General features: G+C 49.4%; 1 protein-coding gene across 1 annotated transcript in view; it reads right to left on the reverse strand.

Moving 5' to 3' along the window:
* ASTN2 (astrotactin 2) overlaps positions 1-15762 on the reverse strand; it is a 469553-nt gene that overhangs the window by 397147 nt on the left and 56644 nt on the right. The window contains exon 2 of the mRNA XM_078616120.1: positions 14627-14814. Coding sequence (XP_078472246.1) covers positions 14627-14814 — 188 coding nt within the window. The remainder of the gene's footprint in view (positions 1-14626; positions 14815-15762) is intronic.

Below are 15762 nucleotides of genomic sequence, written 5' to 3' on the forward strand. Positions count from 1 at the left end.
TATTTCCGAGCATCTCTGGAACGTATCGCTGACGAGTGGCGAAAGCGGGAGGGGGTTTGAGAAACTGCCACCGTAGTTTGGATTGCCGCGTCGCGAGAACAGACAATGTCTGGGACGATGGATGATGGGTCAAGAATATTGACGGGAGTGCCAGCCAGGAAATTGAAAAAAACTAAAACTATTAGGAAAGTATTTTTTTTATTTTACCAGGTAAGGGCCCACTGAGCTCCACAGTGCTTTTTCAGAAGCGACATGGCCACAAACGACAGCTCAACAAAGTGGCTTATCATGTGGAAATGTACAGCGGCCAAATACTCTAAACGCATGTTTCTAAATGTGGAGGGAAAACCGGAGGACCCAGAGAATAATCCACGTGAGTTCGTGGAGAGAGAGAGAGGACATGCAAACTCCAAAAATATACAGCAGGCGTCAGGGTCGGGATCGAACCCACGACCTCCCGTATACCAGGAGGGGTAGTTAACATCTTGCCAAGGTGGCGCCCTAAAAGGTTTCAAGAGAGGACGCCCAGTGAGGAGATGGAGCAATGAAACCAGCTCCTGTGCAGGCACTGGGTGAATTTTTTCACTCTAGGATCGCGGGTAAATGATGGCGGCTTCGGGAGGCCTTCATTCAGTAGCGGATTGACCACGGGTGTTGATGATAACAATAATAACCATAATGAAAGCATGGTGATGCCAAGACTTAACAAGTAGTCTACATTAATGAGTGGAACTGGGTTGTGGTGCTGGGGGAGAGAGAGAGAGAGACACGTGGACATAATAAATAAATCGAGGACAATAAGCCATGGAAATTTATACAAAACACTCTGGGCTTGCCCTTGGGAGCCGTCTCAAGGGTCATGATAAGTGCAGGTAAGAGGAGGCCCCACGTGTTTGTAGAGCTGCGAGTCATTGTCTCCCACGTGCTGGTTCTGCCTTGATGAGTAGGCCACGGGCAATCACTGCCATTCAGGCACCGCTATTCCCCCTTCCTGTTGTTGTTGTTGCAAAGTCAAAAAGCTGACCTTCTAAATAGTACATCGCACTTTCGATTTATCTATTAAAATATTTTCGTTTGTGAAATTCTACTACCGCTAACAAAAGGCTTCAATCCATACACTCGTGGAAAACTACCCCCCCCACCACCACCTCCCACTAGCCTCCTATTTGGTCGCAAACATTATATGTTCATGTCACTACAATTATTTAGTTTTTTTATTACTTTCTCAATCCTCGTGTTATTTCCTCCTTCTCGTAATGGTTTACACGCACGGCTGCCTTTGCAGTGGCATTGTTGTTCTTGTTGTTTTGGATAAAAATCCGTCTGTAGCCGGGCTCGAGCACCACCGGTACGAATGTCACGGCCACTTATTGCCTGAGTGGCGGCCGCTTGTCGTTTGCAAAGACCGCGCGTCGGCGTGAGTGGTGGAGCGGTGGTCGGCGCACCGAGCTGGACAGCAACCCGGCGGACCCGAGTTTGATTCTCGGCCACGGTCACCTTCAGAACCCGAGTGACCGCTGAACCATTCCAGCACCTGCCGTGGGCCGGCTCAACCTCAAAACTCGTAGGAAGCGCGGAGATGAAAAAAAAAACATCGGCATTGGTGAGACAAAGGCGGCTGTGTGGGTGTGGTGCTGGCCAAGCAACCTCCTTGTGCTCCATGGCGGCCTTTATAGGTGCTCCCCAAAAGCACTTTAAAAACGACATGGGGAATATTTGTCAATGCATGCTTATGTGTTTGTGTGTGTGTGGGGAGCGGTGGTGGAGCGCTTAGCGCGCTGCGCTACGAAACTGGCGACCCGGGTTCGATTCCCGCTCATGGCCAACACCAGTGACGATTATCTGAACCGGACCTGGGCCTCCCCTAGGTCGACTCAGTCTTAAAATGAGTACCTGGTGTGGTGTGTAAACATTGTCACTAGGGAGACAAAGGTGGCCAGGCGTGGTGCTGGCCCACCTGCCCCCTCGTGTACCGTGCCAGCCTTCATAGGTGTTACAGGCTATTCGGGGGATCTTTGTTTTGTGCATGTGAAAGTTGGTACAGTGGGAAGCACAGGTGGTGCATTTGCCAGTCATCTCACTCAGTTAACCGGCAAAACCTCGGTCTGCCCCGTGATCTCCTGCCAGCAGAGAGCCTTTCACGCTGCACGTTGCCTCAAAGTGCACTCAGCCTGCCACAAGCACTCTGGTGACATTACCGTCACTGAGAGGCTCTGTAGCTGTGCAATTCTATGCCACCTTGGTGGAACAGACATCACAATGCACTTTCGGCGCTGCAGTTGACACAATGGAGCAAGTTCCTTAAAAAGACCACCCACCTCTGTCCACCCAGCAGTGTCAACGGCAGATTGTGGAGTGACGTGTGGGTACTCCTCACCTCTCCGAAGGTACCGCAGTGTTAACTACCTCGCCTGGTATGCAGGAGTGCATGGGTTTGATCCCGACCCTTACGCCTGCTGTATATTTGGAGTTTGTATGCTCTCCCCGTGGTCGCGTGGATTTTTCTCCGGGTCCTCCAGTTCTTTCCCCTCCAGATTTATAATCAGTGTGCGTTTAGAATATTTGGCTGCTTTAAATTTCCACCCGATCATTTGCGGCCAGGTAGCTTCTGCAAAAAGAGCCGCAAAGCTCAGTGGGCCTTACCTGGTAAAATTAAAAAATGTGTTTAGTTTATTTGGCAGGCGTAGGCACAATATGCTTTCCCGAGCCCACTCTCGTGGAGGACATTCCGCTAACAATGTCGTGAGCAAGCAATTGCAGGGCTGCACCTCAACTTTTACCTCTGGTGTGCATTTGCCGCAGAGAGGAGCAGAGGAATTCAGAATATCATGGCAAACCTCCAGAGACCACGGCACAGCGGACCAGGTGGCATTATACAATGCATTACACGCAAAGTGCTTGCGACAATTGAACCACAAAAAACCCACTAATCTCGTCAAGGAGCATAAGCCATCACGCGAATAATTCCGGTTATCCTCGCAGGAGCAGATTTTGTCTAGGCATCGAACAAAGACGGTCACCGCATCACGTACTTTCAGATGCCTTCTGCCGCTGTCTGGAATGCTATTCCGTCCGATATTAGGAAGCCACTGAAGCTATGCACTTTTAAATCTATATTGAAAACTTTGGGAGCGGCTATTGTGTTTAGTTTGTTGTACTTCCTCTGCACCTCCAATTAGCACAGTTGGGAATGCAAGGTGGTGAAAGGAGTTTAACATACATACAGTGACAGAAATGGTGAAGGAAAACATCCATTTGATATCGTGGTCTGCCACATTATTACCAAGTTCTTCTTTGCTATTTTCTTCTCGTCTGGAATGCTGGATTTATACCACAAGATCAAAACCCGATTCCCAGGAGAGCAAACACTTGCACAGGCGTGCACACAAAGGCAAAGACTCCTCCGCATAGCCTTATCGACTGTTGAGGAAAATGCCGCTAGGGAGTGCCAATTCAGCCTGGCACATACCAGTTGGGTCATGTGGCCAGCAATGCACCCGGCCACTTTTGTCTCCGCCGTGCTGATATTTCAACACGTGCCAAATATTTATGACACACCGTAGGTTTTCGCGGCTTTGCAGACTCACTCTTTGATGTTGTTATCCGGTTGCGCCGCTCACGTTGCTTGCCACCGATGTCTGGACGTTTTCACGCCCCTGACGTGTTTTAAAGAAGCCCCCAGCACGCGCAGCGACACATCGGACATCACGCCGCACAAACCCGCGCTCACAACCCCGAAGACACAACGGACGGATGCGCTGCGCCACGTTGCAGCGGTGTGCGCCACAACCGACTGAGCTAATTGTGGACGAAAATAAAATCAAGAGATTCGTGGGTTAGATCGTACAAATGTAATTGGTGGTGAATCTACCTCCACCGACAAAACAACAACTTCATAGTGAACAACAATCGTTATGAAATCCTACGTGTTATATTGACTCAACCCATTGGTCAATAACACGGTGGAATGAAAAGGAAATCAATATACAGCAATACCCCGATTTACGTCTCCCGCTTTTAAGTCGTTTCGCAAATACGTCGTCACTTTATCAATACCGCGCCCTGATTTGCGTCGCCTCAACTCCACACGTCGCCAACGGCATCATCGTCTGCCCTTTCTGTTATCTGTCGCCTCCAGCTACTGCCCTGGTAAATCGCTTTGATTTACGTCGTTCCGATATTCGTCGTAGCACCTTTCAAGAACGCATCCCTGATGTAAATCGGGGTGTTACCGTATATAATTGGCAACGTGTTGGGCAAAGGGCCCTTCTTGATAGCACACACATAGGGAGGGTACTGACAGAGTGTGAACAATAAGAGATTGAGACTGCACTTGACACCATTCGGGCCTTATATGAATAATATTTTAAAACTGTTTCCAGATAACCAGTTTCGTAAATCGTCACGTGAATAATTGCATAACCTTAGCGACTGAGTAACAAAAAAACAATCCTTCAAGAATCAAACGATTTTTTTAATTAAAAGTAACGTAAAAAAATGTGGCTGCCACATTGTATTGTGGGAAGACGAGGCATATTCCACTCATCAACAACAAATCAAGGAGTTTAAAAAATAAGAATGCACAGAGTAGAGCATGAGTCACTCCTAAAAGGGGGCACGGGGTGGGGGTCTGTGGTTACTTTACCTGTACAAAGCTCTGCCACTTGGAATGTAAAGTGTGGCGAATCGGTAACCTATCGCGCATTGTCAACCTCAAGCAAATGTTTTCCCAAGTTTTCTTCAACAAAGAAGGGCTTTGTGGAATTCAACAAAGCTAATGGATTGCCAGGGTTTTCAATCTGAGCATAGTTTATGATTTTTGTCTTCACCACAAATGAGGCTCAATGTGGGAATGTTTGAAAAGGGGCTTTTGGAGGACAACTGCGCCAGAGAGAATGGCCTCCATTAAACTAAGTGACTCATCCCCCCCTCAGCGATGAGGCCAGTCATCAGGCATGTGGCTGAGTGGCTCTGGAGTCCAAGCAACTGAGCCAACATTGCCGACCTCCTGGGAGTGAATTTGGGTTTTAGCCACCTGTGACAACAACCAAAAGCTCAGCTTGTAAAGGGCCGATATTGTCAGCCCAATCACAATTATTTTTTTGCCTAAATTTCAGTGAGGATAATAAACGTAGGTGTATATCAGGTTGACTGACACGTGACGGACACATCGCCACTAGCAGGCCACGCGGGAAAGTGCAGCGGCCCCTTAAAAGCGCGAGGATAAATGGGCCACGGGAATCTCTCCCAACGGCGCGGTGGCGAAACGTCGGACATGAATGACGAACAACACACGCGGCACAAACCCCCGGGCAACAAACCGTAGCGCCGCGCAGCAGCAGCAGCAGCACGACCGCGAACGCCCACGCGGCCAATTGTCACACAACCTTAACAGGCCACCGAGGACGAACCGATCGTTCACTGCAAGCGCACAAAAGCGTTCGGAGTAGGGAGGTTGCTCTAACGTTTCGCTTTGAGAACGTTTAAATCGCGACCGCACCGTGAGCATACTAAGTGCTACGTGTCGCCACGGCACCCGGTAAAGAACCGCCTGTTGTCCCTCTCTCCACCCTCGTCGTATTCACACCCAGACGCCCGATAAACGCGCACCGCCGACGTTGGAGCTCTGATAAATAAGGTGCGGCGCTCCTGAAATTCGCTTTTGATAAGTCGCATCACCACCGAGCCACTGCCACTGAAATTAATATAAAAACACGCCTTGGGATTATTGATTACTTTGCTGCTATAAATGTCCAAATGATTGGCCACTTTGTTGAGCTATCATTTGTGGCCAGTTCGCTTCTGAAAAATAAGTTCATACCTCAGTGGGCTTTGCCTGCTTGGATGGGGATGGTTGAGTTTAGAGTGAGTTTAATTTGTTTGTGTTTGAGTGATTTGTTTACATTTCTTGTACATTGTATGACTATCATGTTTTTTTTAGATTGTGTTTGTTGTAACGTTCTTACCTGCCCTGACTGGACATCTGTGAAAAAGAGCTTTATAGCTTATCGGATTCCTCCATTATCAATACATATCCTGATTCTAATTCTGGATTAGTGCCGTCCCAGCCAGCAGCCCACCACAGCAACGCTCATGATAGGCAAGCTGAAGGTTGAGGTGCAGCCCTGCAATTGCCCGGTTCGTGCCACTGCTGGCAGATGGCAATCCGCTAGAGGGGGCTCTAGAGGGACTCCCTTGGGAGGGGGGATTTCTTGATCTGCTCTTTCGCGCTGGCCAGCAAATCTCAAAATAAGTGTGAATACCCACGCTTTTACCCCACCACACGCGGCCTGCCTATTGACCGACTGTGGTGCACCCATGTACGTGTGCGTGTACGTTGAAATTCTTCTTTCGCAACGTACGTAGCCAACCGTGCTAACAGGAGGTGCACCCACGCTTAAACCACTGGTGTGGATGGAGGTGGCGTTTGGGGAGGAGGCGGCGATGTTGGCCCTGGTTGAAATTTAGGAAACCTGCACCATTGTTTCAACTGCCGCAACGCGGAGATCGAATCGAACCGGCGAGCTCTGGGATTAGTGCTGCGAACCATCGCAGCACGGTGGCGGAATAACAAGCTGTCCTCCGCTTTGAAGGACAGCACATATTACGTAAAGAGAGAAAGGTTGCTCTACGATACAGGTGCTATGGGTTGCTGTCCTTCGCAGTGAATGGGAAGAGACGCAAATGTATATTTGTACACTCAAAGCCATGTCCACAGTGTGCGAGCACACAGAGAATGTGGATAATTGCTCAAGAGGGCATTCAAGGAACAAACACATATTTTAGGTGTGGTATTCTTCTCGTAAAAAAATATATAAATAATTTCTAAAGAAGCCCACACAAACAATCACGGAGTACATTGGTTTTTATTCCTGTCTTAGATTATTAGCAGCACTTTTCCATTCATGCATTTTTTATATATTTACCATTTTGTGAAATGGCCACCCAAGGACATTCCCCTTTCAAATAATAATAATAAAATAAACTCTCAAGCTCCCAGCTTAAACGTTTGCATTGTAAGTGTTGTAACTGACACAATGGCAGTTGTATTATCAATCCTGTTACTCATCTGGAGTGGCACGCGATCATTAACTTACAGGGTGAATTAAAGTTATCTAAGACCATACTGGATTAAAATGTACTCAATTCTGACAGCCAAAACCCAGATTATTCAGGGATATATCTTTGTTCGATTTCCAACATGCATTTGTCCTTGGAGGAATGTAACTGGTGATGAGCATACGAATTTTGATTGATGGGATGCCCTTCAACAATGGATGCAACGAGTGGTGGCATTATTATTTTATCCGGGTAAGGCCCACTGAGCTATACATCCCTTTTTCAGAAGCGACCTGGCCACAAATGATAGCTCAACGAAGTGGCTTATCACGTGGAAATTTATTGCAGCCAAATACTCGAAACGCACGTTTCTAAATATGGAGGGGAAAAACCAGAGGACACGGAAGAAAATCCACGCGACCACGGGGGGAGACAGAAAGAGAAAGAGACGCAAACTCCAAATATACAGGTGTCAGGTTCGGTATCGAACCCATGAACTCGTGCATACTATGCGAGGGAGTTAACAACTCGGCGCCGCGGTACATTGTCGAGAAATTTCAGGGCTGCGCCTCTATTAATAACGAGTTTCAAGCCACGCAACGAGGTGATGTCACACAGAGCCATGACGCGGGTCCTCGCAAGATGACGAAATGAAGACGAAAGCCGATGGCCGAGACTGGCGACGGAGTGGGAACTAAAGGAGGGAAGATTTAACTTCCTGGTGAGTACTCACTCAAGAGATCAGGATGAGTGTCGTTCGCAAGAGTGATCTGGGACGTGGAGCATAGGTCTGCCAGTGGGTGAAGGCCAATGAATGCTATCTATAATCACAATTGAGTCATTTGCGGTGTAATGATCGAATTTGGCAAATTTGGACCCTAACAGTAGCTCACAATGGCCTAATATTGCGAATTATGTCAGAGCATATTTAATGTCCAATGTCATGGGGATGGCGCCAAGTGTCATCATAGTTATTACGCCTGCAGTATTAATCAGGGCGGCCTGCTGGACAGAACCATTAACTTCCTTGCCTTCCCCCCACGCCAGAGTAATGTGACCATGTGTTGCTCATATCAGAACTGTGCTTATATGCGCTGTGTGCTCATATCCAGTTTTTTATGGGTCCATGTCACCATCCAAGGAACAGGAGCAGGCATGACAAGATGGTCGCTTATGAGATCAGCTGACTTGCATTCATGAGGATGTCTGGGCATTTATAGTCGTGATAAATTGTGGTAGGACCTGATCAAACTTAATTTATCTGTGATGTTACAGAGATATATGGCGAATTGGTAGGTCACGGCTAATGATGATCGTGATGACATTGTGACATAGCACACGCATGATGCAGTGCCAGGCATGCATTTCATAAATAAATACAGCGGTGTGCCTACAATATTTAATTGTGATCTTTGCAAACCGTGTCTTGGCGCAGAGCCATTTCACGTTGATTAAATACACCTGACAGTTTTTTTTTTTAAGGACACTGGATATTTTTTTACCTGCAAAATTGCTAAAGTGAGACAGATTTGAAAAGGGCATTTCACGAAGCGCACCAGCGAATATTTCTCACCTTCGTCAAAGTGCATTCATTCGGCCCTATGTGTGAACACAAATTGGTCTAAAAATGCACACAAGTAAAAAGAGTTGGAGCACACAAAGAGCCTCTGTACAGTGCTGCAGAAACCTCTTCTTGGTTCTTTCGGTAAAGTCACGTAGAAGGGAAGTAATAAAATAATAAAAATATTATGTTTTATTTTTATTATTTTATTACTTCCCTTCTACGTGACTTTACCGAAAGAACCAAGAAGATGAATCCCTGCAGTCACGAAAGCTTAAAATCGAAATTTAGTGCTGCAGAAAGTTTAGTTTGCGAGCAACTATTGACGCAAACACGGAGCACGATGAGCCAGCACCACACCTGGCCTGCTTCGTCTCCCCAGTTCTAACGTCTACACACTATGCTCATTTAAGGCTGAGCCGACATAGGGGAGGGCCCGGACTGGTTCAGATATAACTCGTCCCTGTTGATTAGCCCTGACCGAGAGCTGACCTCAGGTTTGCCGGGCTAATCCGTAGATCAGTGCGCTCACCGCTGCGCCACCACTCCTCCACGTGACATACAAGGCAAAGGCATGACACACGAGGGGGGTGGGTGGCCAGGACCACGCCCGACCCTTTGTCTCTCCACACACACAGTACTAAGAACTCATTTGAGGCTGAGTCGACCTAGAGGAGGCTCAGGATCAGTTCATAATAATCGTCAGTGGCATTGGTGGCCGTGAGCGGGAATAGAACTCGGGTCGCTGGGTTCACAGTGCGTGAATCACTGCGCCACCGCTCGACACACGCAAAGGCAAAGATCCCCGGTATAGCCTTGACAAGACTGTTGGGGCAAGCACGTGTGTGTGTGTGTGTATGTTGAACTTCTTTCGCACCGTACGTAGCCAAGCGTGCCATATGGGAGGGTGCAGGGGAAGGACAACAAAGAGTGCTGCTCGTGTCCACTCATGAAGGCCGGCACGACCGACCGCCTTCGTCTCCCCAGTGGTGATATCTACACATGCTAACAGGTATGTATTTGAGGCTGAGTCGACCTAGGGGAGGCCCAGGACCATTTCAGATAATGGCGCTGGCCGTGAACAGGATAGAACTCGGGTCGCCGGGGGGGGGGGGGTCCATAGTGCAGCACGCGTTAACCATTGCACTACCGCTCCCGCTTGACACGCACACACACACGCGCGCGCGCGCTCTCACATTATCACACTCGCAAGCACAAACACGGTCGTCACGCAGGTGCCCGCCCGCTAAAAGTTCAAAAGAACAACGGGACCTTGTGGGTGTGCAGCTGGCCAGTTGCGCATGCCCTACAAAGGTGCAACGTTTGGCCAAGCCAAACAGCCCACCCGCATTCAGACTGTAAGTGCAATTGTTGCAAGTGCCCAGTAAAAAAACAACTTGCGAGCACAGCTGTTTCGCAGACTGCCGTGTGACCGAGAAGAGAGGCTGCGCGCTTGGCACGGCGTGGTGTCGGCCACCGAGGTTCCTATTGACAATCGGGAGAGATAAAAGTTCATTCAAATGCGCGGTGACGCGGCCCGGCGAGAATTAGTTCGTTTGCTCGTCGCGGAGGTTCGTGGTTTGGAATCCAGCGGCCACTCTGTGGGTGTATTGGCCGCAAAAAATGCCAAACGCCGTTTGCTTTCACAGTGGACACTTAAAGATCCCGTCATGTCTTTTGCAAGAGTAGGCCATTGTGTGCCGGCGTTATGGTTAAAATGAGAAACATTACACCGCAATTTACCATAAACTAAAAACTAAACAATTTTTTTGTATTTTGCCAGATAAGGCCCACTGAGCTATGTAACTATTTTTAACCAGAAGCGACCTGCCCACAAATGATAGCTCAACAAAGTGGCTTATCACGTGGAAATGTATCGCAACATGTTGACTCTGAATGTGGAGGGGAAAAGCCGGAGGACCCGGAGAAAAAGCCACGCGACCACGCGGAAAAGACACATACAAACTCCAAATATACAGCAGGCATCAGGGTCGGGATCAAACCCATGACTTCCTGTCGACCAGGTGAGAAGGTTAACATCTCCTAGCCACCGTGGTGCCCCCTGTGGGGATTACCCATCGCAATTATCCCCCTCCTTCCCCCCCCCTCGACTACGGAAAACTGGTCAGGCCTCTTCCGACAAATAGTCGTGAGACTCAGTGAGACTTTCCTGGATAAAAAAGCACAATACTTAGTCAAGCATAAAACGGGAAGTGACATCACGAATATCACAACATCCCTTCCGCTGATTTTACAGCCAAAGATTGTGTAACGTGGCCACGAGTGACATCACTTGTGAAGACAAGATCTGTGTGACCGATGATGCACAGATGTATAAGGTGATGTACAATGATCGGATAACCTGAAAGTACATCAAACATTTTCCTTGAAAGTCTGAAAATCATGAATGTTAAATTCCAAAAAAACATCCCTCCTATACACATACATATATAGGTACATATAAACAGTTATATTATCTGGCTGTATCTCTTGTCTATATATCGCATCTGTCATCTCCCTAGGAGTTTATAAATTGAATTTAGGGGGGGAGGGAATGAATGCCCCCAATGGACCAGTGCCAGTGCTGCATAGGACTGGCATGGATTTTTTCAAACGTGGCATTGATTTTTGTTCGTTTGTTTACACCACAGTTGCTGAGCACGGTAGGGCTCAAAGGCCCCAAAAAACGGCGAGCGACAAACAGCACCACCAAAGCTCGTCACAGCAACGACTCAACGCGTTTCTACGAGCTCGGGAAAAGGAGACGGGGACGGCGGGGAGGCGATCCCCTCTCCGATGCTTGGAATACGAGTGGCAACCACCCGCTGCTGAAAATGAAATCGAGCCTTCCTCTTCTTTACAATTAACGGGCACTTTAGCAACCCTGTAAGAAATAAATTGACAAGCCACTGACCCCACGCAAACTGACTCGGTGTTGGTACGCACTAAGCCCACTTGGCCACTTATCAGAGTTAAACCGGCTTAGACCGCCCTTGTGGTCTGAAAGGGATGCAGTCTGTTTGCTCCGAGCAAGGGCCAGCAAAGTGGAATTTCAAATCCACAGCTGAGTGGTTAATTTGAATGTCTGACAGTTTTCCCACGAGTTTGCATTACTCGAGCGAGAGAGAAGGGAGAGCCATCTGACGAAGAGGGACGCCCCCCCCCACCGCCGCCCAACCATCGCAAAATCAGTGCTGCCTCATCATTGCGGAAAACGCAGACAAAATATAGAGCCTCGTCCTGATTGCGAACGTTATTCCAGTTGCGTGGACCGCTAACAAGTGCTACCGCGCGCACGTGCGCCCGCAAGCAGACAAGATGCTGTCAAATTCCGGCTGGCCATCGAACAGAGACGGTCACCGCACCGCGCACTTTCAGACGCTTTTCTGCGGCCGTCGGGAACGCTCTTGCGTTCCGATGTTAGGATGCCGCCGGAGCTACGCACTTTTAATTCTGGATTGAAAACTCATTTCTTTAGAACGGCTTTTTGCGTCTGGTTTGATGTCCCTTCCGCCACACCTTCGATTAGCACGGTTGGCTACGTACGGCGCAAACGAATGTCAACACATACACACACACGCACGCAGATTGACTCCGTGACCATGTCATGTCTGTTTGGCTTCGCGCTCAACAAGCGGTGCGCCGTCATGTCAGCTGGTGGAGGCGTGGTGGTTGTGAAACTGTGAAACCGGACAGAGCAGGCCACGCCAACTCTCGCAGGCACCTGGCAAAACTCTGGCTTCAATCGACAAAATGGACCGAGCGTGTGCGTGTCGAGCACGGTTGGCTACGTGCGGTGCGAAAGAAGTTCAACATACATACGAAGTGTTCATGACTCGTGTACATTATAAGACATGTCGGGCAAATAAATGAGAACGTATTAAAAGACAAGAAGAATCAAAATAATAAGGATGATTCATCTAATCACCCGGGGGTAGGTGATTCGTAATCCTTATAAATGACGTCTAATGATTAATCATCTAGAGACCTTTTCCAATCCACTGTCAGATAAAGGACTCACCACGCCGTGTCAGTCACGTGGGCTGTTTGACCATACTTCACCACGCTGGTCAGTGTGGGTTGGCCCAGAACTAGTTCCGATAGCGCCTGCCATTGATTTCAGCCAGCGCTTGGAATTTAACTCACCGGCGCAGACTACAGGTGCAAGCGCTCCACCCCACGTGTACCTAATTTCGACGCGAATCTTATTCAAGGCTGTCCTAAAGGCGTTTGACCATACTTCACCATGCTGGTATATGGACAGTTGGTGAAGGTGACAATGGTACCCTGTGGAACTCTTAAACAAAACAAAATTTTGTATTCAACCAGGTAAGGCCCACTGAGCTACATAGCTCTTTTTTAGAAGCGACCTGGCCACAAATGATTGCCCAACGAAGCGGCTTATCGCGTGGAAATTTTTAGCAGCCAAATACTCTAAACGCACGTTTCTCAATGTGGAGGGAGAAACCGAAGGCTGCAGAAAAAAAATCCCCACGACCACGGGGAGAACATGCAAACTCCAAATATACAGACATCAGGGCGGGGATCGAACCCACGACCTCCTGCCAACCGGGCGAGGGAGTTAACATCCCGCCACCGCGGCCGGGAATCAAAGTCACATCGGCAGGCTCACAGTGCGGCGTGCTAACCCCTGCGCCACCTCTCCCACCCATCGCGGCGATTCGTTACATGGCTACAAGTTAGAAGAAGTACAAGAAAACACTGCCTCGCGGAGGCGTCGAGCATTCTCATCATCGCCGCAGGGTTGGAACACTTCAAGGCTGCCTCCTGTGTCGACACAAAAACTCGGGTATGGTTTAGAGGTCAGAGGCAAAATGACCCCGTCGGTGTCCCGGGTTTCCCTGACTTGAAATTCATCGCTGTTCCCCCCCCCCCACCGCCCCCAGGCATCGGCGCGGCAAGACACGGCAACACGACACGCATCACTTCTGCCTGTGAAGGGCACAATCTATCCTGATGTTCGGCCTGCCTGCCTTCCTTAAAGAGACTCCACAAACGTTCTACGCAACATTAGACCAGCGCTTGCCACCCTCATTGCTACTTGCCGCGAGAAGGAAGGGCAGGTTCCCGGGCTGCCCATGCTTAGCACTTGCAAAAGTGGAACACGGCAGGGCCAGCGGTGGAAGATAAAAAAGGTAAAGGTGCAGCCCTGCATCCGCTTGCTCGCTGCACTGCTGGCGGAAGGGCCTCCACTACAGGAGGCTCAGGAAAGAACATCTATGTGGTATCTTGGCCTGCTCTTGCTACGCTGGCTAGAGATATTGGAAGAGGTGGTGCTAGCTACACTTTACCCCACCGCATGCGATAACCGTATCGACTAATTGTGGTGCACCGTTTTGCCTATTGCACTGCATAGGAGGCACGGTGATGACGATGATGATGAGGATGACTCAAGAGGGAGTGACTAGCAACATTCCCTGACGTGGACCCAGCCTAATCGATCCAGTTGCATGCAACTGAGTAGAGCAAATCAGTCGCTCGAGCGTGGGCCCAGCCAAAGCGATCAGGTCGCATGCAACCGAACTGTGCAACTGACTGCTCAGGCGTGGACCCGGCCTGAGCAAAATCGGAACACAACTGGATGGGTGGGGGTGTTGTAGGTGGGGTCAGGGGAGTGGGGGAGGGGCGTGTGGATACTCTCAGGGCACGGACGATGGCCAGGGCTCTCTGCCCGTGGTGAGCACGGGTTCAGGGTGACGGACACGCGCACAAGCGGGGCGGGGGAGGCGCGGCAGAGGTCGCAAACGGGTTTTGATTCCTTACCCGTACCCGTACCCGGCCACACCAGGGTCGCAAATGGGTACCCGTACCCGGCCGGGTACAGGTAGCCGTACCCTACCCGAAATGAGTGACAAACGGTTACTCACCAGTGACTCACGGCTACCCGTACCCGGCCGGGTACGGGTAGCCGGGTTATCGGGTAGGGTACGGGTATCGGGTACCCGGTTGCGACCTCTGAGGCGCGGCCCTCGCGCCAAAGCTCACCATGACGGAGACGTGCAGCATGTGCAGCTGCTCGTCGAGCTGCTGTGAGTTGGGCCGCAGGGTGGGCACCGCGACGGGGGAGCGCAGCGCCACGCTGTCACGCAGCACGCGGAAGTGCAGCGTGCCGTTCTCCAGCCACCGCTGGCGCCAGTGGACGGCGGGAAGCTCCTCGGCAGGGCCCATGATCTCTGGAGACGGGGAGAGGTGTGAGAGGGAGAGGGAGGGGAGGAGGAGTGGTTGGGAGCAGGAAAGAGAGGGGGAGTCGAACGGTGTTCGATTTTAATACGTAGTAAGTTTGCGAGACCAATATTGTCCATAATAACGTTTTTTTTTTAGGATAGTTCGCGGAAATTTTAATGTGTCGTGAACCCGCCACCATCCGACACAGCCAATTTGTAAAGTTTGTCACGTAAACAAAACGAGCCAATTTCCTTTGCTCTATATAAGATCGAAATACTTTTTCACAATTCTGGCACATCACCTGATGAAGCTGGTTGTAATCACCAGCGAAACGTCGTCGAACTCAAATTGTAAATGTTGTGGCTTTACTCTCCAACTCACCGGTGTTATTGAACAGTATTGTGGGTAAAGTGAACGGTGGCTCGGCGGTGGAGCGAGCGGCTCGCAACGGGAAGGTCGACTCAACCCAGTATCTCTCCGGGGTGGATAAAATAGCTACGATTTTGTGAGGAAGTTAACAGTGGTTATCCCACGGATGATCTTGCCTCCGCCATAGGAAGGTGGAATTCCCACCACTGGCTCAGGACTGTAGGCAAGAGGTTGGCACCGCCTCAATGCTCATTTGAGCAAAGACTTTTAAAAGTGCTCTGAAATTGTGCAAGGTACGTGCTTGGTCATATTCAGGGGTCCAATCGAAACAAGGGTGTTGGCCGAAAGATTCAAACGGATGTTCGTCTGACCACACACGAGGCAGTGAAGGTGCAGGCAGCTGCCTGTCGGGCGGAACAAGAGACTTTCAAACCAACTTTGGACTCCATTGCAAACAAGACATCTCGAGGGATTTCCAAGGTTCAATCATTTTGACGCATCATGAACCAAACAAAAACAGTACATTATGATACTCTTAGGTTTTTTCGGTAAAGTCACGTAGGTAAAAATAAAAAATAAAAAATAAT

Source organism: Lampetra planeri, chromosome 49, assembly GCF_965212315.1.
Source record: "Lampetra planeri chromosome 49, kcLamPlan1.2.h2, whole genome shotgun sequence".
Classification (NCBI taxonomy): domain Eukaryota; kingdom Metazoa; phylum Chordata; class Hyperoartia; order Petromyzontiformes; family Petromyzontidae; genus Lampetra; species Lampetra planeri.